The sequence below is a fragment of the Lycorma delicatula genome, chromosome 7 (assembly GCF_047948215.1).
Source record: "Lycorma delicatula isolate Av1 chromosome 7, ASM4794821v1, whole genome shotgun sequence".
Taxonomy (NCBI): Eukaryota; Metazoa; Arthropoda; class Insecta; order Hemiptera; family Fulgoridae; genus Lycorma; species Lycorma delicatula.
Genome location: NC_134461.1, coordinates 6,441,710 through 6,468,637, shown reverse-complemented (window position 1 = coordinate 6,468,637; position 26,928 = coordinate 6,441,710). Strand labels below are relative to the sequence as shown.

General features: G+C 31.3%; 1 protein-coding gene across 2 annotated transcripts in view; it reads left to right on the top strand.

Annotated features, from left to right (window-relative positions):
• MICU3 (Mitochondrial calcium uptake 3) overlaps positions 1 to 26,928 on the top strand; it is a 253,328-nt gene that overhangs the window by 202,420 nt on the left and 23,980 nt on the right. Inside the window, exons 2-6 of one of the 2 annotated variants that reach the window (XM_075370810.1) lie at positions 866 to 1,040; positions 4,993 to 5,103; positions 8,568 to 8,615; positions 12,540 to 12,622; positions 23,652 to 23,768. In XM_075370810.1, coding sequence (XP_075226925.1) covers positions 866 to 1,040; positions 4,993 to 5,103; positions 8,568 to 8,615; positions 12,540 to 12,622; positions 23,652 to 23,768 — 534 coding nt within the window. The remainder of the gene's footprint in view (positions 1 to 865; positions 1,041 to 4,992; positions 5,104 to 8,567; positions 8,616 to 12,539; positions 12,623 to 23,651; positions 23,769 to 26,928) is intronic. The other variant, XM_075370811.1, reaches the window with a different exon arrangement.

Genomic DNA, 26,928 nt, shown 5'->3' with positions numbered 1-26,928 from the left:
AACGGCTCGCCAATATAAACCGATACTTAGTCATTTTAAAATATATTTTTTCTAAATATTACGTTTATCTGAGTGTACGTTGAAGTTAGCGATGGATCTTCGCTTCATCGCTTAAAATCTCAATATAAATGTAGGTCGTAACGTTCACCGCAACATCGCGTAACTTAGCCCGAAATGAAAATTAGATATACCAAACCCGATTAGATGTTATTTCGTTTTTGCAGTAGTAGTTGTAAAGTTAAGTTTTACGCGACCTCATAGTTTGTTAATTTATCTCACGTCTTTTATTTCTCTTTCTTTTTGTCGAAACCTCTACGGTAAATAGAACTTGTATTTCGGGAGATATTCAATATAAATGTATCCGGCCGGTAGTGAATTTATAGTCTATTTCCCGTTGGATTTTTTTATTTTAATAATTAAAGTCTATATATTTCTTAAATACAGAACGGTAATATTTTGTTATTTATAAATCATTAATCGTTGAAATTACGTAACCGAGTTCAAAAAAAACCAAACTTCTATCGATATATTTTAATTCGACCTAGATGAATTAATTGAATTCGCCATTTTTTTTAACGTTAAAGATCGACGGTGATATTTTCTATTGTCCTTTTACTCCGGTTTTCATTTGAATATATTCTTGCGTACATCCGGAAGGTTCTGGGTTCGAATATTTTTACGCACCGATTTTTCACGCGTTACAACATTTATTTCGCATCGTAAAAACAAAATTAAAATGCTGTAATCGGGCGTCAGGTTGTAATCGATTACGTATAAATAAATAAGTGTTTATATCCGTTCTTAATGTTAATTTATATCCTATTTAATTATTTTTAACGTATTTTATTTTCATTCTTTGTTACAGAAGGAAGATGAGCTATTATCAGGAGCTGCTAGCCCGAGCGCTTTTGGAAGTAAAGCTGTTAAGTTAACGTCGAGAGAACGTCGTTTTATTAAGTTCGCCTCTGTCGAATACGACGGCCAGGTGTACATGACCCCGCAAGATTTTTTGGAATCCTTCGTCGATCAGGATCCAAGACGTACGTATTATTAATCCGATCGATTCTCGAATATTTATGCGACGATTAAGCTAATTATCGGATGCTGATTTAAAAATCTCGGTCGACAAAATGACTTTAACCGATGTTATATGTTTTAACTTTAACAGTATCTCGTTCGAATCCGTCTTCGGATGTTAGAACCGAAATTTGCGGTATTTTTTGTTACGACATCAAACCGGTTTCCGGTGAAAATTGTAAATTTGACGCGTAATCAATCGTTCGGCCGACTCGAAGAACGGATAGGTGGTGACATAGCGCCAACATTATCTAGTGTAATTTCGGCGACCTCCTTTTAGCACCCAACCAGTAGATTCATTGCGATCTCTCGTATTTTCAGAACGTTTGAAACTACATTTCAGGCTAAATCGGTTTTTCTTCAACCTAACTGTATAGATGACGATTTACTCGGAGCTTGACGTTAAATTTTATTTGGAGGCGGATCAGTCTGTGCCGGTTGTTCTGTTTACTTTCGTGTATCCCTAGCGACTAGCCGCTACAGTCGTTCTATTTAGTTCATTATCGCTGAGCTTTTAACTCGTCACTCGCCAGGAAACGGTCCGCATTCCACATTTTATCGTGTCGAATGAGATCGTATTAAAAGAAAACTAAACTCGGACCGTTTTTTGTTGTTTTTTTTTTTTTGTATCAGATGCGACAGCCGTACGTACGTTAAACGTCTAAAAGAGGAAACTAGAGATAACGAATAGAATAAAGAGTACTTGTAGCGCGACGGGAAATACTCTCCTCCGCCAAACCGGACTTCCCTCTTCTTTGTGATGTTCGATTGCGAATAGTTCATCATGTTAACGATGTCATCATTATCTCAAAATTTTACCGAAATTAAATTAATCGTGTACGGTATTTATAATAAATCAAAATTTCCGTTACTTTATTTTGTATTTTCTTTTATTTCACCGTATTCGTCTTAAGTTATTCGAGTTATGCGATGCAGACCGTGAAATCAGTCGCGCCACGGTCCAATATTTTGTAAAAGATACTTCCGAAATAAGTATGTATGCTGGTAATAAAAATGAATTAGACGACCCGGAAACGTACCTTCGTTAAACGATGATAACGGTCTGATATTTAATAACGTTGTAGAATTTTAGAATCGTTTATTCTATCAAATATTTGTTGGATGTAAATTATACATCCGATTTGTTATTCTATCAAATATTTTCGGATATAAAAGATACTCTGTGGCGGTTAAATTTGCTATCGGGGTTCTTTGAGATTAAACGTTTTCTTATCTTAACCGCGTAGTAAGCGGTCAAATTGACGTATGGCAGCAAATATCGGAGAGTTTGGCTGTACGTTAACTATTTGCATTATACTTTATACTACTCGTACGGTGGTTTTACTTTTTAGGATTGTCAGCTTTGGTTTTTTCTTTTAAATATGAGTGCACCTTTCATTTGCATAGTTTCATAAATGTTTTTTTTTTTTATTAAAAAAAAACAACATATATATATATATGTATGTGTGTGTGTGTGTGTGTGTGTGTGTGTGTGTGTGTACCCACACACACATACGAGGTCTGGTCACAAAATAACCGAACTTTATATTTTTAATCTTTACAGATTATCTGTATATTTTACAGATTATCGGTCCTTGTCCCCTTGAGTGTACTCCCGTCGGCTATTCACACACTTTTCCCAGCGGACAAGTTGAAATGTTTCTGTGAAAGTGTTCCCCGGTTTCACGCAAAATTTTATGTTGTATCGTCGCTCCCGAAAATCGCTACTAACAGTTAAACATGTTGCACTCAAATAATAACAACAAGAAAACTAAACGAAATATAAAAAAATCCAAGAATATGGTGTTGCAGAGGAGGTTATGCAGAACACAATGCTCCCAACCGCACGTCACTAAATATTTCCGTTGACGCGTAATTAAAAATGTTCGGTTATTTTCTGAACAGACCTCGTGTATATTTTATATATATATATATATATATATATATATATTAATTATATCTATGTACATGTATATTATATATACATCTTTTATATATGTATTTTTGTATATATTGAATTTTTTAAAATTAAAATATGTATATATTTTTACCTGATATAAACCGAATCCAGCTAAAATGTCTGTTTTTAAATCGACCTATATCCCAACGCTTAGTAAGTTCTGTAAATGATGGACAGTCTCTGAAAAAAAGTTAGTCACCTACATAATCAAGAAATGATGTTTTTACAAAAGGTTGTCGGGAAGTCTTGGAGGAATTCGCGATCAGAATAATAGGAACTCGCTGAACAGAAACTCTTATAAAAAAACTATTGAAAAAGCCCAAATACGATGGTAGGGGCGTGTTTTGCCGACGGACCGAGGTCGCTACCCGAGGAAAGTGTGTCGCTACCGCATCCGTAACTGGAGAATGGAGTTCGAAAACCGATGTCTAGAATCGGGAATCGGGTGGTGAAACGCAAGTGGATACGAAAGAGGTAATCGAAGTCGCTGAAAGATTAGCGTGGAAGAAATGGAAAAGTCACAGCATCAAACCGGTGAAACGGTAGATGACAGAAACATTTACGCGGTGAATATTTATTTATATGTACATTTTGTTTTTGTGCTTTGCCGTACAGACACTGTTATTCACACTTGTTATTACTTAGAGTGGCTGCGCAGTTTATGATGTGTTCAAATAGGATAAAATATCGTTCTTTTTGTTTTTACACAGAATAATAGAATAGTTAGTCGTATTTAGAAAGGTTGTCTATAAAATAAATGAGACAAGTATATTGTTACAATCCTTACCTTATGTTACGATAATTAACTATCCATTTTTGTGTACGCTACATTTATTTTCAAGTAAAATATGTTTATATATATATAAATATTTCAGAGCTGTTCTACGATGCTCTGAAGTAGAACAGTTTGTTACAACAATATTTTTATTAATATCTTTATTTATTTATAATCCTTACATCCTTATGAATTCAGGGATGACTTTGTGTCTTATTCTTGACATCCTGATAATTTTATCGGTAATGATGACCTTTCAGTTTTATTTTTTTTTTTTTAGTTTCTATGCTATTTATGAAGCCGACAAATCTGCCGAAGATATACGACTTTTTATCCGTAGCCGTCTTTCACAACCTGCTAATTAACAATAAATGTTCGGTCGATATAACCTTATACCGCTGTTTTGTTTTTTTTATGTTCACACCTCTCCGATACGTCGGTATCGGTAGTTCTTCGTTTATCTATCGATCTTCGTTTATTCATTTTAGCAACCGTCTCTTTGTTTTTTCGTAAATCATCGCCTCTTGTTTGAAACTCGATTCGGTATCGTGCAGTAAAATAAATGTTTTTTACCAAAAATGTTTTTAAAGTATTACTTTTAGCAAAGATTGCGTATTCGTAAATATAATTACGAGGATAAGTTAACGTTTTTAATTTAATGAAATATCGGTTTATACGTTTTAATATTTGTCGACGCCGAGTAACGATCAGATATGACAACCATTTATAGTAATTTGAAAACTTGTTCTGATATTTTGAGGAAGCTCCGATGATATTATACTTTACAGACAGGATATACGTAAGCGTAAAAATATTTTGAAATTATGAAAACCTTAAGGCGCTTAAAGCAAAACAGTACGGAAAGAGTTTTGTAAATAAATCGATTTGATCGTTCTAAGAAATTCTGTTACGCGATAAAGCACCCAAAAAGTTTCCTTTATGAGAATTATAAATAAATTAAGATTTTTCGCGACGAGTGTAAAGCAAACTGTGAATCTCTATTACGTTAACACTTCATATTTGATTACAGAGTATTTAGTTAATTACCGGTGTCGGATTGTCATTATTTTAAAATTATTATCCTGTAATAATAGAATATTCTATAGCATCGATTAACGTTAGGTCTACAACTTTTGTGAACTTATTATTTACGATGTGATGTTTGGGTTTTTTTTTTTAGCCCGCTTAAAACGGCGTACGCTGACCACTATAGACATCGCTTCTATAAAGGATTCTACTCCAAATCTCAGCCAAGGTTCTACGGTTATGTTCCGCAGCCTAAGAGACAAAGGTAATAATTTTCATAATTTATCTAATCGTTACAAACATGCGTACCGATATTATTTATCATCGTGAGAATGAAAAATTACAGATTTTGTTTTACAAATTTTACACCGATTTGCCAATATTGTTAAGCTTTCTAGGGCTTTATTGAGGTTAAAATTGAAAAAAAAAGTTGGGAGAAATCGGTTTTATCTTTCGACCTTATTTAAAAAGGTCGTACGGATAATTCTCGGCCTGACAAAGAAAACTCAAAATTTTTCGGCAATGTAATTTTATTTTACGACGTATCGACTTGCAATTCGATACTTTTCATCTTTTTAATACCGTCAGTGTAATGGATTATTCCGAGTCTACTAAATAAGCGGTCGTCTTAGCTTTGACCTCGTAATTCGAAGTGAATTTTCGTCCGGCGAGCCGATTCTTCAGTTTTTGGAGAGGAAGTAATCGCTGGGAGTCAGATCCGGTGAATACGGCGCATGCGTAAGCACTTCGAGGCGTAGGTCGTGGAATTTTTCAGTAACAACCCCAGACGTGTGTGTAGACGCGTTATTGTGGTGAAAGGGCGCTTTATTTCCGGCCAGATGTTCACATTTGGCCTGAATTATACTTCTACCCTTCTATCGGTCCGGTTGTAAAGCGTAATATTCCCCGGTGAAAATCTCGGTTTTTTCCCCGTGGTCTACCGAGTACCGCACCTCGAAAATCCCAAAAACACGTATCCGTGACGTTTTCTGCAGATGAAACGGTTTTCGCTTTCTTCGTCGCTCTTCGCCTATTACCATGTACCGTTTGATTTCTGCCGTGTAGCGCGATGGATCCGTGTTTCATCTGGTGTTATAGAACGTCGAAGAAACTAGAAGGAATCGCGTTTAAGTAAGTCAAAACACCCTTGATAAGTGTTAAGTCGAATGCGTTTTCGGTTGACTTTTAACAAACGCGAAAAGCTTTTACATATCGAAAACATCGTGTAAAGTCTAGCGTAATTTTAATCTGACGTTGTTTAATACGGCGTTGTGGATTTTTGTGACTATTTCTTCGGCGGTAACTGTTTTTGGGCGTTCCTAGCGTCTATCGTCTTGAACGGATATACGAACGCGCTTAAATTTAGCGGCCCGCTTTTTTACCGTCGAAAACGGAGAAGGAAGAATCCTTTAAAGTGGAGTCAACTCTTTTTGTTCGTCGTTGTACATCGCTTTTTTAATTTTTTATCGACTCCTAAACTGCGCTGAATAATTTGTGTTCATCCTACACTTTAGTACTGACGGCACCTTAGTAACGTTTTATCGTCGGATTCTAATTAACGGTAAATACATTCTGCCGTGGTGATTCAGGGACGTGACGGTCTATAGATACACTCATATGAACAGGGACAAAGCTCGCCTGTAAGCTCCGAATCGAAAAAAATTTTACTAGATACCTAAAACCTTTCAAAATACCGTAAAAATAAATATGCCTGTTTTATCCGTGTAATTTTGTTACAGAGATGTTTAATTATCGGCACTGTTTTAGGACCGATAAATGGACTTCGGCAGATGAGCGATTGTGATGCCGATGGTGATAGTATTCTATCACGGCCGGACGAGTAAAATAGTTTTATATGAAAACAGTGTCTCCTAAAGACAATATTCTTTTATAAAACAATAGATTTAATAAAATAGTTTTATAAAAGAATCCGATCGATTTTTAGATTAGTATGACCACCTATGCGAAGAGTGTGCGAATGAGTTTAGTTTTATTATGTGTTTTGGTTGAAAACCTGGTGAAGTGTATTCTCAAATAACATTTTTATTACAGTACTCTTGTCTTTGTACACAGTTTTCGCATATTGTGCGTAGGATGTGTAGATAAAGATAAAATCGGTCGCTTAAGGTTTTATTAGCAGAACGACTTGCGACTCAGACGGTAAATTAATGTAGCAAATCAACCCGGTATCTATCTTGTGTCCGTTTGTTATATCCGTAGAAAAATCCTCGCTATGATTTCAGCATTAAGAATTTTAGATAAATTCAAATGTAACTATTAGACGCATTTTGTTTATCGCTATACGTATATATTATCGGTCAACCCGACAATAAATTGTATTTAAATTTGTTTCTCTATTATCGTGATTAGCGGTTTCTTTTTGTCTTATCGAATTACTTCGATAATAAACGAAGGAGTTTTTAATTCAATCTCTGCGGTTGAATATATCGTTTTTGATATCTCAACGTACATATTGATGATTATGTTTTTATTTTGTGGAGGAAGTTCCTTTATCAAAGGAATATCCTTTATTAAAGGAATATCCTTTATACTTTTTTTCTCCCCGACTAATTTAAATGAAAAATTTTTTAATAAAAAATGATCGCCTGCATATATGATTTTTAAATCGTAAAATCATATACGCTTAATATCAGATTATTTTAGCTCGGTATTGTTCTGATATTAAAAGAACTTCGTACAAAAATACAAGAAAATCTGTCGGAAGCATTTGTATGTAAAAGAATGAACGATACGTATTCTTACATTCTAGAGAGGCTCAGTGACAGCCTCTGTAGATTTTTTTTTTTTTTCTTTCGATACAATGTAAAGATTAATGCGTATGGAATCATCTAATCGGTAAAAAAATATGGCCGAGTCTAGAAACGGGAAAAAAGAAAAAGGGTTTATCGCCACCACTTTATGGAGGTTGAACAAGACTGACGCCATCAGGAAGTAATTTAGTTACTTAGGTGACGAAATACAGTTTGAATAAAATTTTGAGATATATATAGCTCTCTTAAGGTGTGTTCTTTCTTTCTCCCGTTGGCCGATGGTGATTACAATTGACCGTCACCGACACCCCGCACGCGGAAATCATTGTACTAAATTTTAAACAAAACGGTCGTTCCAGGTCAGAGATATCTAGCAAAAACGAGGCCGATGTACATACTACATATACATATGCATGTAAGTACGTACATACATCCTGGAGATTTTCATATTTAAAGTTATATTTTTTAGTTAACAGGGAGGGTCACAAAACATAAAAAATTTGTCAAAACCTCAACTTGCAAAATTTGACTCGCTTTTCTTATATACTGTATACCTGGGAAGGTAAAAAAGTAAAATAAGATGTATTTCTCTAAGATGTAAAGAACCTGTTTAAAAAATTTGTTTTTCAGTTCTTTTAATTCTTTTTTTTTTTTTTTTTTTTAAGTTTGTGCCAAATAAAGTTGTTGGTAATCATCATTTGTTTTTAATTTAGCATGGACTCTTAAAATTGAAAGTTTTAAAATTGATTATATATATATATATTTTTTTTTAATACAGTTTTTTTAAAGTAATTTTTCTTTTTTAGTTTTTAATATATCATCTGCATACATGTTTAAAATTAATTTTTGTAAACTTTTTGTAGTTTATAATTGTAGAACCTTAAATATTAAATCAACGGTTGTATATTTATGTGGTATTAATTGATTTTAATTTATGTCTTTTTTTTTCTTTTTTTAGGAATAATATCTTTTACGGAGTATTTGTTTCTGCTATCGATACTAACCAGTAAGTAATACGATATACGCTAAGATTCACTATCGTTCTTGTTCTCAGTCTTACGTAATGAAAAATAAATTGTGTTTTATTCTTTCATCGATGATGAATAACAAATTATTCCCTCGATTGTACCTTTCTCACATATACAACTGATATTTTAAATCACAGCTACAGAGTGATATCGTCTTTGCCTTTTACCCAGAGGTTTCAGGTTTGAGTCTCGGTTAGGCGTGACTTTGCACGCTACAAAAATCCATTATCATCCGTCTTAGAACCTATTGTTTAAGCCTGGTATTGCTATTATAGGTAAAAATAATTAAGTAATTATTATTTTGGACTGTAATTTCTTTTTCTTAATAGTTAACATGTGCTGTTTAATATATTACTTTTTTCTTAACTTGTTAAATTAAAGAAGGGTTTAACCGCGTACGATTAATGTTCTTAGTTAATATTTACTTTCATAACGATAATTTATAATTTCGGTAATTAATGTTTTTTTGAACCAGTTTGTAACAGGTACATTTTGTAACGGGTTTCATAATTACTTTTAGCTTTTATATGATAACAAAAATGTTTAATAATTTGAATGTTGCTATTTATTGTTTGTTGAAGGAATTAATAATTATACATTTTAGTTTTTTCCAATGTAATTGCAGAAGTTGAGCATTTTTTGTAGATAGTAAAGTATTTATGTAAGAGTTATGAGAATACAGTTTTCATAAAAAAAATAAAACCGTTTCTATAATGTTTTTTATTTTTTTTTGTAAAGGTAGAGTAACATAATTATTAAATAGAGTTTTTATAAACTATTGCCCGGGACCCTGGCATACTCTGAGAGAATTGACTTTCCTCTCCCTGCTTTTCTTATTTGTGAATACATAATGCGGGGGTTATGTCGGCGCACCTTGTTATATATACGAGGCAAGAAAAGCAGAAGCTGTTAGAGAGATTTTCTTATTCAAGTTAGTTATCTCTGCCTGTAGGATCATCCAAGAATGGTGTTTCTTGCAAATAAGTAGCAAAATAGACACAGATACTAATTCAGGGTAGCCGTCAGTATCATTAGATAACACATTTTGCAGGTATTTGCAAGAGTGTGTCACTGCATTCAATAAAAATTGAAATATGAATGGATAAGAACACATTCATTCATACTTCATATGATATGTATTTTTTTAACATACCTACTTTGATACGGCAAGTAAGTATGTGAATTTTCTTCGTACCGCTGAAGCGTGGTGATTTTCATTTCTCTTTTTTGTATATGGAAAGTCAGCATCATTACATGTGAGGTATAATAACACTAGTCAACTTAAAATTTGGAATTGAAAATGGAGTTGGTGTTCTATATAGTTTTTATATGCCAAATCTGAATATGTATCCTGAAACAACCCACCGCATTACGCTCTTATGTTACAACCCCTTAAATTTATTTGTTCCATCATTCGTGGAACAAACATACAAATAAATTAGTACGTCTGTATGTTTGTTTATTCGCATCTAATTTATAATGTGATGCGTGCTGTAGACCTGTATTTGATACATAATAGTATAATGATGTCATTTCATTTCAAGCCAGACATATATAGACATCTTAACGAGTGAAGTAATGAGGAATTCAACGTGATGAAATTTTCTTCAGTATGAGTTGCTCTTGGTATGATTTGCTGTGTTCTTTAGTTGTGGTAGTGGTTTTATCTTACACATATTGTAAAGATTGTTTCATAACTGATGCCGTAAATTTAGTGAAAGATTTTTATGACAGAACAACATTTGGCATTATTTTATTGAAAATAAAAGTAATTAAAAATATTAGTAAAAGAAAAAAAGTATTTTATTAAAATATTAAAAGTTAAAAGTAAAATAGTAAAGTTAATAAATAAATAATAAGGTGTGTGTGTGTGTGTGTTTCACATTGTGTTTTATTGCACTCCATGGCGAAACAATTTTGTGAAGTATTTTAATTAATAAGTATTTATAAATTAAAATTATTTTTATAATTAAGTATTTCTGTAATATTTCAGTTTACTTTCATTCATTAAAAAATTTTTAATTTTACAATGAAAAACTGGGCTTCTAAAATTTCTCCAAATATTTTTTGTTATATATGTGGAGAATTTGTAATAAAACTCAACAAAAACCAGTGTCGTATCTTCAGAAAACTGCTTACAAACATTATTTAGCCTGTGCCTTGGCAGACAAAGATAAGTCCTGGGCTTTACATGTAGCACGCATCCAGTGCTATGTTAAACTAACCCGCTGGTTAAAAGGAAAAAATGAGCATTTATTTATCTTTTAGCATACCTATGACTTGGCGAGAGCCTATTAACTGTTAAGATGACTCTAATTTTTGCATAACAAATGTTGTTGCTAAACAAATGATTTACTTATTCTGATCATCCCAACTTCTTGGAGAGAAATTTCTGATTCCCCAGAAGGCTCAACCGATGAATCCTCAACTTCAGTAGATATTAATTACATTCCAGAAGAATCAAATATTGAACCTTACCGACCTAATTTGTGACTTGTATTTTTTGAAACAACATGCAGAGCTCCTAGGTTCAGATCTTAAAGAATGGAATTTATTAAACAAGAGTACTAAAATTTCAGTATATAGAATTCAAAACAAACATTTATTGAAATACTTTAGAAGAGGTGGTAATTTGTTCCTGCCGATGTTAGGGGGCTGATGTCTGAACTGGATATTGATAATGTTATTCATGATCGGCGTTTATTTATAGACTCATCAAAAAGAAGCTAAAAGGCAATGTTGTTGTGTAATTCAAATAAGTTTTCTTCTGTACCAGTAGCAGATGCTGTAGGAATGAAAGAACATCAAAAATTTTTTATATTTTAATTTTATAGGGCTTCTGAGGCTTTACAAAATACATTTGTTTCCTGTTTTTGTGGGATAGTCGAGCTACAGATAAAAAATATCAGTTAAAGACTGGCCAGAAGTTAGAGCCAGTCTCTTTTGTCGAAGTAGATCGTATGATTTACTGCCTCTACATGTAAAATTAGGCCTGAAAGAATTTTGTAAAAGCATTAGATAAAGATGGAGATGACTTTCAATATTTAGCCGAGGTTTTCCACAATTAATTGAAGCCAAATTAAAAGAGGGAATATTCATCGAGCCACAAATAAGAAAATTAATCGATTTAAATATATTTGACAGCAAACTGAATCTTGAACAAAGGGCATGAAAGTCATTCAAAGATATCTTTACTACTGTTCTTGGAAACAAAAATACTGAAAACCATGATCGGCTTATAAATGAACTCTTAGTGAATTAAAAAAATTTAGGCTGCAGACTGTCATAGAAAATTCATTTTTGTACATTCTCATTTGGTCGTTTTTCCTTTAAACTCGGGTGACATCAGAGATGAACAAAGAGAAATGTTCCACCAAAATATACTCACATTACAGATGGAAGAACATTATTAAGGCAGATGGGATGAAACTACGATTAGCGACTACTGGCAGATGATAAAGAGAGAAGACTTCACTGAACTCAAAAGGCAAATAAAAAAAAAAGAAATTTAGATAAACATAAATGTCTGCAAAATAAAGGTAGGAATTTCAACTGTAATTGTTATTATTTTTGTATTTTATTATTTAAGAAGTTTTTAAAGGCTTATAATTAAAAATCTGAAGGGGATGAAGGAAAACTAATTTTATTTTAAGATTCAGCATAAAAAATACATTCTAATTCACCTACTTTTATCTCTATTTCAAATTTTTTGTTGACCTGGGCAATTATTATATTACTTTATTTCAACATCGGTTGATTTGTGCAAAGTATTTATATGATAATCTGGCTTCATCATAGTATTAAATTACTCTGCCTAAAATATTAAAACTATTAACCAAATTGTTTACAAAATATTACATTAATGTACTTCTATAATTTACATATGCGTTCTTACATTACAGAACCGCAAACAGGGTTCAGAATCGCATTCAATATGTTTGATACTGATGGAAATGAGAGAGTGGATAAAAATGAATTTCTTGTGGTGAGTTACAAATAGTTTATTGATGCTTATTTTTATATTATTTAAACTTAAGGTTTATTATTATTTTTTGTTTTAAAGTTTTATTTACAGATGGTAATTCAATCTTTTTATGTTTATTATATCAAATTAAATAATTTACTCTACTGATCTAAAATAATTTTTGTTAACAAACCCATCTGTATTCTTTTTTAAGAAATAGTCTTCATTTCAACGAAAAATTATTCATATTTTGCTGAATAATTTACAAATATATAAATATAAATATATATATATTTTTTATTAGTAAATTTGATTTTATTGAAAACCTGAAATATAAAATAATAGCCAGTTTTATTTTAGTTTTACTTCCTTTTATTATTGCACTTTTGTAAGATGTATTTAATAAATAAGTGATTAAAGTGATTATTATCAGTTATGTATGAAGAGCGGCTGAATTGTAATGACAGTCGCTTATAACTTGCAAATGAAAAAAATATAGTCAAATGTAACAAGCATGGCGTAATAGAAGATTTTATTTGCTACAAAAACTTACATACTTTTCCATATAGTCACCATTTATAGCTACATGTTTCTCCTTATGGTGAAGCAGTTTTCTCATTTCGTCGATGAAGAATGCTGGCGGTCTTTCCTTGATCCATGACCTTACTATGCCCTTCAATTCATCGTACAATGTGAAATCGATACCCTTAATATATTATTTTATTTGCAGAATAGTAAAAAACACAAGATATCGAATCTAGTGAGTACAGAAGGTATGGAATAGGTTCAAATTTCAACTTCACAAGAGAGTCTGTGATCGCAAATAAATTCTTTTCTGTGATTTTGCATGACAACCATTGCGAACAGGTTTTACAATAGTCTGGTCGTATAGTAATGTCTCCTACTAGATCTTTCAATACGATTGATTTCTGGGTGTGGTTCGTTGTTATGCGGTGCGATGGTCATTTTGAATTTTAAAAATGTTAGAAAAGAAACATTTAGTTTCTTTTCTAACGTTTTTATAGTTTCTTTTAATTATAATAGATGTATATAAGTCTTCTATTCAAATGATACAATTCTGCAGTGTTCTGTTTTTCTTATATTTTTTCATTTTTCTGCTATTTCGATTGAATTTTTTACGGTATATTGGTTATTCAGTATTCCCATGCCTTTTAATATATTTGCTAAATACTTTGCAAAAAACATCGCTTAATATTTTGCATTAAACATTATTAATTCACGAACGTGTTAAATGAAGAAGAATGAACATTTTAGAAAATCTAGAAATCTTCAAATTAAAAAGTAACAATGAAATGATCATAAATGTACAGATCAATAATCAAGCAGCTGTCCTTTTCAAGAACCTCAATTTATTGAAAACAGGAAATTGATATATAAAATGAAAAGATAAGTATAACTATTAATAACAAATAAACAAGAAGGCCACATATGGCTTGATGTCAAATATATGTTAAACACTAAATATTGTATCAAACGCCATATAAAGATTAACAGAAATACAAAACATCAGTACAATAAGTTGGCAATGGAATGGTTCCAAAATGCGTCAACAAGAGATAAAAGAATAAAGCTTAGAAAAGTAAGCAGTACTAAACAAAGAAATTGTATTGGTGTTTTGACTGGAGAAACCAAGGAAAATAATTTTTTTTTTATGAAAATAATAAAATAAATGCCTACATTAATAGTAGACAGGCTGCAGTATTATAGAATAATAAATAAAATTTCAGTTTGTTAAAAATAAAAAAATAAATAGATATATGTTACACTAAAACCACTACATAATTATAAATAAACAGTAGGATAACACGTAAAAGCTTCTGCATTATGCATGAACACAATAAATATATATATTTTAAAACTAGTTGTTATAAATAATTGAATTATAAGTGGTATAAAAATAGTCTAAATGAGAATTGTTAAAATGTACATGTATTCTAAATGTTGGGCCATAATGTGTAAATGTACATGTAACATTTGTTATTAATTAATAATAAATAAATATTGAATCTACTGAATAACTTGATTAACAGAATTCTGTTATTAAAAGATATCATAACGGTAATACCATTTGATCTTTATTTTTTTTTTAAAAGATTCTGTATGAAACTACTTAAGTATTTCTGTAAGCGGAGAAAATGTGTATAATGGATTGTATATATAAGGTCAGCTTGAATTATGGAAAAAAATATTTGAAGTTTACAAGATTTCAGATAGTTGTAATAAGAGTGTAAATCTGGTTGTTAGAAGTTGTAGAAAAAACTTTTTTTTGTAGAATAAACTATAAAGGAAGTAAAAAATTAGAGATCAAAGTCACAAGTACACTCATAGTTAATGATAATGATAAAGATATAAACATTTTCAGATAATGATTTTTTTTTAGCCGGGTCGAATAAGTTGTAAAACGTGTGAGTTAAGTTCATTCGATTTGAAAATAAATTAGAGCAAAAGAAAACCTTATAGAGAGGAAAATAATAATCGGTAAAACATTACGTGCCAGGTCTGGTAAAACTTATTATTTTACAAGCAAAATTATAAAGCACGGATGAAGTAAGGAAAACAAAAAGCTAAAAAAAAATGTAAGGGAGATCAGCTTTCACGTGTAAAAGGAGTCTGTTACTATCAGATAAAGTAATTAGACAATTTTTTTTTATATTTAAAAAAATATGATGCGTTATATCGAGAGAGTTAAAATTTTATGATAAGGGAAAGTAACAGATAGTCCTAACGTATGCGATCCAAAATTTGAAAATTTACCTCCTAGTAGAACAGATTTGTAGCAGCAATATTATTGTTATATCGCTGAATTTTTTCTTAACATAGTATATATTGTTCCTTTAATTGAATTAAATGATCAGCCATTTATACTTTGTGAATTGATAGTTATAGGGATGTAAAATTAATTTTTCTTCAGGGCGATGAGTTTTAATTTTAGAAGATTGTTTGCAAACCAATTATTATTATCGAGAATTATCTTGAATAATTGATTATTTTGATGTTTGATAACACTTGTATGCCTAAAAAATTGAGGATAATTTTATGTAGTTTTATGTATTGTATCTTAGTCTGTAACCCGGTAACAATAAATAAATGAATAAAGTGTTTTGTTTATTGAATTGTTTTGTAAAAACGATGGATTAAGACAAAATACAGGTCTGCGGCGCTAATGATTGAAGTTGTTGATAGACATCAAAAACTGACTGCTATAATAAACTGCTGTGGTAAACTGTTGAATATACAACCTTCATGGGTTATAATTTCTAAATTGACAGTTTAAAAGAACATCATGGTGCTTAAAATTATGACCTTAAAAGTTCAGCGTTGTCTAAAAGCTTAGGAATCAAATGAATTATGACTAGAAGGATTAATTTATTACAGCGAGTGGCTTCAATCATTTATTAAAAGTATGCGCATATGATATTATACGTTTATTTCAGTAATCATATAAACATCCAGCGGCATGAATTCCATTTCAGCAACTGCTTTTAACAGATATCTGAAGTCAGAACTAGTTAACTCATTTGTGTTTCAAGAGTCACTTATACATAATGAAAAAAATTGATGTACAGTATTACATTTTATGAAAGAAAATTATTGGATGAATTTTTTTTTTTTTAATATAAATATGAGGCTTGTTTGGAAATATCTTGGCCTGACACAGAGATGACACAAATATGACCAAATGACTATGGTATTTTTCAAGATGGCATGCTGCAAAGTTTCAGATGCTTGTTTGTAGCGATCGAGTAAAGCAAACAAGTCTTTTACATCTTCTGAAAAATTGATAAAACTGAAGTTTGAGCTGTTATAAATTACTTTGTTTTAAAAGGTTTAATCCCAACGGACGGATGGAATTAAATACCGCTTTGAAGGATTCTTCCCCTTCATTTTTGATAGTAGAAAAGTGGGCTGCTGAATTAAAACTTAGTTGTACTGTCTTTCAAAATGTTGAATGCTCAGGACATCCGAAAACCAGTAGCGCTGACAAAATCATCAATACCATATTAAATGATATCTGACTGAGCTTGCTGACATTGCAAACATCTCAATAGCTCATCATCTCTGCTATATTTTTCTCAATGTTTTGAGCTTGAAAAGCTTTTTGCTAGATGTGTTCCGCGCTTGTTAACAGTCAACCAAAAACATATTTGACTAAATACGTCTTAAAGGTTTTAAGACTTTTAAAAGTTTTAAATCTGATTCATTAAAGTTCTTGGATGTCATATAATAGTATATTAAGCACAGATTCTCCATTGTAAGATGCAGACCATACAGAATCCAAACAGTGGGTGGGAGTAGGTGAAAGTGTACCGAAGAGAGCAAAAACGGTTCCATCCGCAGGAAATGTGGCTATGGTTTTTTGGAATTCTCATGGTGTGCTTATAGACTGTATGGAAAAGGGCAGGACCATCACCAGGGAGTTTTATGTTTCATTAGTAGACTGATTGAAGAGTGATATTCCGGCAAAAAACTCCAAAACTTCAAAACTCCATGGTATTAACTTCATTGCACAGTAGTAAATGCACTTCAATGTGCAGTTAAGCAATAAGTGGCGTGTGTGGAAGTACTTTGATGTGTGGTTCCACATGTATCACATTTGCTAGATTTGGCACCCATATTACTTCCTTTTCCCAAAGCTGAAGAAATGGTTTGTTGGATGAATCCACTTCAAACGATGAGATGAATGCTGAGACAAGCACTTATTTTGCAGAGTTAGTCAACTCACATTGTATAGATTATATTAAAAAATTTAATATTTTTGGACTACATCTATTAAATTGCAAGATGATATGTACTGAATTGCAAGATGACTAAGTTGAAAAATCTTGCGAGAACTTTCTGAATAGCTCTTGTAATCATGTTATAACTAAATTTGTTGCTCTTTCAGAGCTTTAGTGCCTGAATGTAGTAGATATTGTTATCTTTTTTTTCTTATTTTTTTTTCTTCTGTTCTGCTTGGGACGGATTTGCATTTAAGCTTATGACTCTAGACTCTAACAATCTTCCTGCCTGCCGGCTGTATTATGTCCGGTTTGAATCTTTTGAGGAATTCGTCTTGCGCCATGCCTGTAACAAACCAGAGAGGGGTAGTCCAGGCCCGACGATGTTGTTTCCGGGCCCTTCTCTAGCAGCCAAGACTTGGTATTTTGCAATTTTATTTTTTTAATCGTAATCAAATATTAGCTCCTGTAGCTATCTTATTATGTCTTCTATTTTATACATCTGTTTACTCTTCTATTTTAACCCTTGTATTTCGCTCTCTTTAGCTCTTCTCCTTAATTCTTCTATACAAAAATTTATTCTGTTTTACTCTTCTATACAACTATTTATATTTCTCTGTTGTGCTCTTCTACTTACTTATGGATGTGTTTTCAATTTGTTGCCCTACGAACTTACATATCAATAAGTCTCATTATCATTATCATGGTCTCATCATCAACCGTCACCTGCAAACGAGAGAGGGGTAATCCAGACACGACTACATCATTCCCAGGTCCCTCCACAGTCACCGGGTCACCAACCGGCCTTATTATATTTATTCCTGGAACCAGTTGTCATTATCGATAACTGGTATTCTATATTGTTCACTATCGATAACTGGTATCAATGTAGTTACCTATAACAAGACAGTGTCACTACATGTACAGCAGCCAGAAAATCGTGAATATTTTATGACAGTATAATCTTTAAAAAAGTTTGCTCCCCTCAGGTCTCCAGAACATACATCACCATTTTTTTTTTTCTGTGTTGTGACTGAAAAATACTATGAGTAGCAGTAATAATGATCATATATAGTTGAGAAACTAAAGATCATCATGAAAGATTTAACTGAAAAAAATTAAAAGAAAATATATTATGAAAGATATCTTAAATTAAGGTTGAAAGCTTGGCTAAAGGTTGTATGTGTCCGTTTTCAACAATTGTTATAGAATTCTACTTTAAAAAGTCTCTATTTTAAAGATTAAGTAATATTTTTAATTAAATATTTGCATTATTATTTTTTTAATTTTTTTAGTTGTGTTTATTTTGGACCGACTGTTAACAAAGATGAAGGTTTTTTTAATAGTTGATTAATTCAATTTGTGGAGGGCAAAATTTTAAAAGATAGGTCATTATCATAAAAACACAAAACAGGTAATTTTCATGATGTAGGATGTAATAGTTATTTTGAAGTTAAAAACCAATTCTGAACAGAAAGGAATATAAAAGTGAATCGATAAACCGCTCGAACAACCGATTAAAAAGCAATAAAAATACATTAGTATTTTTAAACAAAATATGTGTTCCAAAGACTTTTCTTGGATTTTATATTATAATGGAATCATTTATTTTAAAAAAGGTGTATTTACAACTAATAAAAAGTCCATTAAATATAAAATCGGTTTTCTGTGTCATTTAAAAAAGTTTCAAAGTTAAAATATTTTCATATAAAAGTAATATTTTTATGCTAATAAAAATAATAATAACATATTATGTACCTCATTGTTATTTAGTATTTAATTGTTTTTGCTCGAATCACTATGTTAGAAACAAATCATACACATTTTGTGGGAGTTATGTTAGAAAGCAGTGGCAGACAATTTACCCAAATATTATGAGTTCAAAATGAATGTCAGAATGGTCAAAATGATAAATGGCACCCTGGTTAGTCTCCCTTTAACAGGTAATCATCACACTGATTACGGTAGAAGTAAAAATGTGTCAGAACTTGAGGCATCTGGTGTGTAAACCTATTAAGTACCATCGATTATGAAATGAGGAGCTCTGTGGTTTTGAGCCACATACTATTAGGTATGATTAAACGGTTTCCTGTATGGTTAACCATACTATTAATGTATTAACATTTATTTTAATCATGAATTACTGTAATGCAAGTATATGTATATTTTTTTAAAAAGGAACATCATTTAATCTTTAAAATAATAATTCTTTTTTGCTTGGTGATTGAGACTGGTAGAGAATGCTATATAATCTTTTATTATTGATCTCATTTTAGCATACGGAAAGTCAAATAACTGTTTTTATAACCTTTTTTTAGATGTTTCTGCATTAGGTAGATTGTGATTTGTGCAGCCTATTTCGTTGATTTCTTTCTTTTGTTTACTGTCAATTGTAGTGCTGCATGCAGTAATCATTTTTTCATCACGTTTGAATGTTCAAACCGCTCTCTTTCACATCGTGTGACGTATTCCCTCTCTTATTACTTTTTTCTATTATTGGAGAGCGACGAGGGTTATCTAGAATGTTAATAGCTTAGAAAAGTCCTATTTAGCGGTGGGCCAACATCGATCTTGATGGCCTGTCTCTGAAAAGTGTTGTTTGCTCTGTAACATATGACAGTTGACAACTGTGACCGCTGTTATTATCTGTTGTTCTAGACGTGATCAAAAACGAGCATGTAAACGAAGAGAAAAATAATGCCTTAAGAAAAAATAATGTCGTGAGATGGAATACTTATGAACGAATGTCTTCTTCTTCCTGCTGCGATATCAGTGATATCATTCCATCGATGGTGCGTTTGCATGCCTGTACAAGCCTACTCTTTTAATAGCTGCCAGATTGTAGTTATGGCAAACTCCTGACCGGTCGAGTCGACGCACATTATCGATCAGAATGAAAATTATTTTGAGTAGCCGCTGCAGTTTAATTCTCAACACATTATCTGCCAAAATATTAATCTCATGATTGGCCTGTTCATACCGCCTGGTTATAGAGTAATTTAATGGGCTGCCTCCGCATTCCTTACAAGGTTTCTACTACTTGCCTGCTTTAATGTGCAGAAACTGCGATTACAACTGCCTGCAATATTTTCAAAGTCTAACGCTCTATACTTCTACTGCTGTAGGCATTTCACTTGACATGTGAAGCGATAGAGTGCGCACAGGCCCTTTTCCACCTACAGTGACGTGGTTGTCATGTTATTAATAATTATAATGTTTTAAACTGAAAAACCTACTGTTAAATTTATCTTATTATGTAATAGGCCTATTTATCTTACTTTATTGGAAAATTTTGTAGGATTGCGCCTTATACTGTAAGTATTTAGTCCGATGCGATTCTGAAATATCTCTGATTTAACTTCTAATAAAAATAACTTAACACCAGACAAATATCACAACTCCTCTACTCAGATTGCTGTCACAAATACTGCTGTCATCCGTATCGCTTTCATTGTTTTCATCTAAACGTATTATAAAAGATTCCACTGCATTTTCCGAAATACCTGGTTTGGCTTTTTATTTATCTTCATATCGTAAGCCATTATGGATTTTTGGTTTTCATTGTTCAGGCCCATTAGAACTAGACTTACCCGTACAAAGATTAACAACATCTTCGGGTGTATAAAAGTTATTTTGTGCTTTCCAGCCTGGTTTTTCACATCTGTCCGCATAAGTTCAATGGAATTTAGTTTGGGGTGGTATGGAGACGGTCTTAAAACATCGTGGTTGTTTTCCTTTCACAATCTTGTCAACGGCGTATTTCTCGCAGCGCTTTTACTTTTCTTTGTTAATATTATTTGACTCCGCTTTCAAGCCGATGTGAGGTATTAGAATTTTATTAAACTGAAGCCGGTTTAGAATAATTTCCTTTCTGGCATTTATTAACTTTTACATTGCGATAAAGCGCAGTATATCGTAATTACACAGTTTTCAGGTGTTTTAGGAAGCGATTTATTTTGAACCCGTTTAGAGAAGTTAACGTAGTTTCAAGTAAAGAGGATTATTTATTTTGATGAGCTACCGACCCAAACTACCGCTGATGAAATATTCAAAAAAGCTGTAGGACTTCTTTGAAGAAAATTGACTGCACTGGAAGCTGTTAAGTTGAAATTGTATTAGGATAACAGTAAAAAATAAATTTTGTAAACTGAACCTTGACCCAAATTTTCGCTTAAAGTTCAACCGAACCAGATATCTCTTAACTTGTTTCAAGGATGAGAGCATCATCCTACTCGTTGAAATTTTAATTTTCAAGAATATTGTAATCGGTAATGGAATTAAATGTTTAATGTAACATTTCTTTGTAAAGTAAATAAGTGTTTTTTGTAAAAAAATTTTAAAAGATGATTTTTTATAAAATGAGTTGCTTGGGGAAACAGAATGGTAAGTGCCAAAAGGAATGTTTGGATATAGAAAACAAATAAATTTCTCATTAGGCTATAAATCTGAATAATTTTATTTTTACCTCAATTTTGTACTCGATACATTTGAACACCATGATGCAGTGATATTGATACAAAAGAAGTCACAAATAAAGTACCTTACTGGAATAATAATAAAATTATTGATTATTGACCTGGAGATACCATTATGTAAGTCATAACTAATATTTGACTGACCACTTAATACTGTTATAAATGATATTATATGGGTGATATTATGTGAAATTTCTAACTCTTTCAAGTACAGCTAAGTCCTGGTTGTCAGATTGTGTACTGTTCAAACCTGTAGGCTTAAGGAAGATGAAAAATGTGTGGTGTATAGGCTGAGATTCATGATATTTCAGCTGAAGTTCCTGAAGGCTACTAGGTCTCCCGTGCTTCCTCAGGCTGATCTCCTTTCACACATCGTTGTAGAAAGTCCGTGAAAGTAATACTGATGTAGGGGTGTCAGCTTCTATTTCCAAATGACACACTTCCCTTAAATTGGCTGCCTGTCTTGTAATTATCTTTTCCAAAGAACAAACAATTCTTTTAGATTACCGATTTTATAAAAATCATGTCTTGACATTTCATATACATGAAATGGATTTTTTTATTACATCAGCCCACTATCCTGGACTGAAGACTTCTGGTACCTGCTACCTATTGACGAGTGTAATTTTCAATTGTGACAAAATCTCTATCGGAAGGCAACACGGCCGCTGACTGGGAAATGGTGCTCAACAACTTTAAATCTGCCCGTTAATATTAAACGTTGTCAAAATAACACCATGTTCCAGTTTTTATTCTGACTACAACAGTTGTCCGAAATCGCAACAAGTGTGTTTCCTCTAGTATCATTTTTCTCAAAGTAATGCAACTGACAGCTAGCAATCTCCTCAGAGCCTCTTGCTGCGATGGTCTCATTCCACAAAAAACAGTATTCTGTGTTCTTTCCTCAATCATGTACATTAAAATTGTACACCCATACCTTTCTTTTGTAGAATGCTTTTTTTTTTGTTTAGGACCTAAAGGTATCTATATCCCTCATTTGTGTAAGAAGTTAACTATATTTTATTACTTCTGTAGGTCACCAGGCCAGGATGTGTTATAGATTATGACTTGATAACAGGATGGCCAGAATCAGTATCAAGAAGCCGTTGTTAGTGTTAAAATATAACCGGTTCGATTTGGCCTTGAATTACCGACCTTCCACACAGGAAACCTTGTGCTAATTTGCTCTGTTATTCCCTCATACTTCTCGGTTAATCGCTTTCTTAAAAGTACTTTGTATTAAGTTTTTGTGAAATGATTTTGTATTTTTATTTTGTTGTTATTAGAAACGACTTCATAAATTAAAAAATTTAGTTCCCCTAACTCAGAACTAATTCAGAAGAATTAGATCAGAAGAATTCAATAAGCTAATACGACCTGCCTGGTGATTAATTTACTCTCTGCTATGTCTACATCAGATGCAATATATTTGAAGAAAAATATTTGTTGTTTGCTTCATCTTGTATTTACATATAGTAAATGTACAATAAGTTCATTAGGTGGATTCCTTTATTTTATTTTTTTATTTATAAAAAAATGACATTTTTATTTAAATACTATTTTTTTATTTGTGCCAATTGTGAAATCATAAAATTGTTTAAGTAATTTATTCAATAATAAATATTAAGCAGATTTCTTTATTAATAAAATTTCTTTATTTGATCATGCGCTTAATTATTTATTTACTTTTTAACAATTAGTTTCAGTTTATCTATTGTTAGCTGTTTTTTTTTATTTTTTATGAATAAATCTATTTTATAAATAATTACATTAATCTATAGAAATGTATTGAATATATAAATTTATCATAGAAGTAATTATTATCATGGGTGGCAGTTGCGCCGTCTGTTTGCTCAGCAGTTGGATGGACGACGTGGTGATACCAATAAGAATAAATCTGTTAGTACCGACAGTTCATTGCAGAAAACACCACACAGTAAAAATACTGACAGCGTGAGTTGCGACGATTATAACAGTACATGTGCTGTAATATGAGATTGTGATAATACAATAATAATGATGATGATATCTTAACAAAGATAATGTGATGATTATAATAATAATAATTGTGATAATGTGCTAATAATAATAATTGTGAAAAATGTAATTTGTATGTTGCAATAAATACAAAATGCTGTTATTTAATTTTTCTTATTTGGTTTAATTTATAATACAGTTCTAATCGTCTTCGTTTCTTCATGTTTCTTTTTATTAATAATTGCACTTGTTTTGTATTTTGCATTTTTTGTTATTGGTTTTGTTTTTATCTGTATTTTTTTATACGCATAACAAATGAGTTTGTTATTAATTATTCTTGTGTTATTTTCTGATGATAGTCAGCTGTTAGAATTTTATCATTTAAAAAGCACTTATTTTCCTCACCATTTTTTTTTTTTTTTACTTTTTTTAGTGTAACTGTGTACTGATTTTTTATCTTTTAATTTATCCAAAACTTTTATTATACGGCTGAATACTGAGACTGTTAATTTATTGGCCGGATATTCAGCTTTCCTTCTATTTGATGGTTTATATTGCTTACACTACTTTTTTTTTTTTTAAATAACGCTTACATTGTTTACATATTAATATTACATATTTAATGAAAAAAATTTTCCATCATCTTATTTTTTAAAATAAGTTACTTACTGTAAGGTTCAAGGTTCTTTTTTAATAAAAAGAACCTTATCAATACAGTTGGAAATGTATATATTTATGTACAGATTAAGTATAAAGTAATAAATGAAGTTGAGTATGATATTATAAAGTTTAGTAAGTTAATTTCTTGAATTAGAGAACAAATTTAATGTAGTCTTCAACCTTTCAAACTGTACATTTTTTTAGAATTTAATAAAATTATTATTGAGGTATGATGACGGGCAAATATTATATTATTTTGGTTTTATTAATTTCTTTAGCGAATATTAATCACTTTAAGTTTTTTCATATTCATAAAAAATAAGACTACAGAGGCCATCTGTAAGAGGCAAAATCTATAAGTGAGGTTATAGCCTCACTAGAACTATAGAGGCTGGCCTTTGTAGTCCTAAGTAAGGTTGCTTATTTCAATTTGCATTTGAAACCCATCATGTTTACACCATTTTCTAATCGAATCAGGTATGCTTCCTTTTACTAAAATTCTGGCATTCAGATATTTTTTTATGAATATTTGACACGCTTCTTGAAAAGGTTTAGAATACACATGAGCAGCCCTTTCCTTGATCAAATAAGGCATTTTAGAAAATGCAGTTGCAAAGAACAAAACTATACTGCATTAATGCATGAACATTTTACAGCTGATTACAGTAGACATGAGCAGTAACATATACAACCAGTACTCGCATAATAGTAGCAGTAATAAATTGTCTTACATATAACTGTAGTTCAAGCTGGCTTGTTCGGTTTTAAATTGCTCACTCTGTATATACTTGCTCTCTTTGATACAGGAATAAAATGATGGGCTCAACTCTCATTACAGGTCATGAGTTTGAAACATTATTAAGAACATTAAGTGTGGAACTTAATGTTATTCAGAACATTATTAAGTACAATTTAAGTCATACCAAACATCTTACCGAACAAGTTGAAGTAGGACTTCAACAAGTTAAATTGTATCTGAAACAATCTTTAATCTTAAAAAAATTAAGGTTATACCTCAAAGTGGTTCTCTTTGTGTTTCAGTATATGGAGACAAGGAACCCAGTTTGTTCACACTTTTTTGTTTTATTTCTAAAAATTAATTTTTCCATTTACCGTTTCATTTTTTACACTGTAGTACTTTTACAGAGATCTCTACTCATCAGAATATTTATATAGAAATTTTAAATTATGAACCGTTTGAGTTACTGATATAAACAATTTTTATACAGCGTCTCAAACGATAAATACTCCTCTTTATAACAGATCTGAATGTGGTACAATAACAATCACAGACATATTACAGCAAGCGATAGAACGACATATTATTTGTATTTGAATTACCCTCATGTAGTCTTACCTGGCTTTTCACTGCTTTCTTTTTATCTTTCTTGCTTCACATACTATTCAGACAATTTTAATGTACACAAACATAGTTAAAATGTTAAGAAAATTAAAAAAAATATATTTGAAATGTATAAAAACTTTAAACAAATGTGTTCTCTTTATCATGATCGATTAAAAGTATATATCTCTTTGTAAATCTCATTATTCTGCTATTTGTATAATCTGTGATGAATGTATTCATGTTAAAAGATTTTGCAGAACAGAAAGGAAATCAAGAAGTGTATCAAATCAGTTAAGTTACTATGGACAAAAAAGTATAACCTACCTCAAATTAAAAATATTATTTATTTTTATAAAATGAATGTTAATTAAATAGTTAAATTGTTCATTTTATGATTTTTCACTAATTGTAGTTTTTTTATTTGTTCATTAATTATGTTTTATTATATGCAAAACATAATTTTAATCAGATATCAGAAAGTACAGTTCTAGTCAAACAAATTTATTTAACTTTCTCTATATTTAAATATTTTTAGTATTTTATCTTGGTTTACATTTGCTGTGGACCTTTATAATGAGGTAGTAGAGGACTATGAAACTAGGAGCTGGCATTTTCTAGAATTGATTCTTGAGAACAGTGTGCTATTTTTCTCCTATAATTTTATCTATAATTTAGTAAATCTAAAAAAAAAGAAATTTGTAATAGTTCATCTTGATGTTCTGATATTCCCTGCTTTGTCTCTTTTCTTTACGGGTTAGTGAAGCGCTTGATTCTAAATTCCTGTTGAAATAATATTTTCACCGGTTAACAATTAAATTACAGGATTTTTTTTTTTTATTTCACTGACGTAAAGCGATATCTTGACCCCCCCCCCCCCTTTTTACAGCATACTAATTGATAATAGCTGCAATTAACAAAATATTTCTGTAGATAGGAAATTTAGCCGAGTGGATGTGGCACCTGCATCTCATTACTTTAATTTATTTTTGAGAAAACCAGGTATATTCATTATTTTTCTACACACCTGTATTTATCATTATTTAATTTTGCTCATTTTTTTGCAGTTCTTTTTTTTGTTTTTAATTATACTAATGCTGTCTCAGAAAGCAGATTGGTGTTTAGGTGATTAAC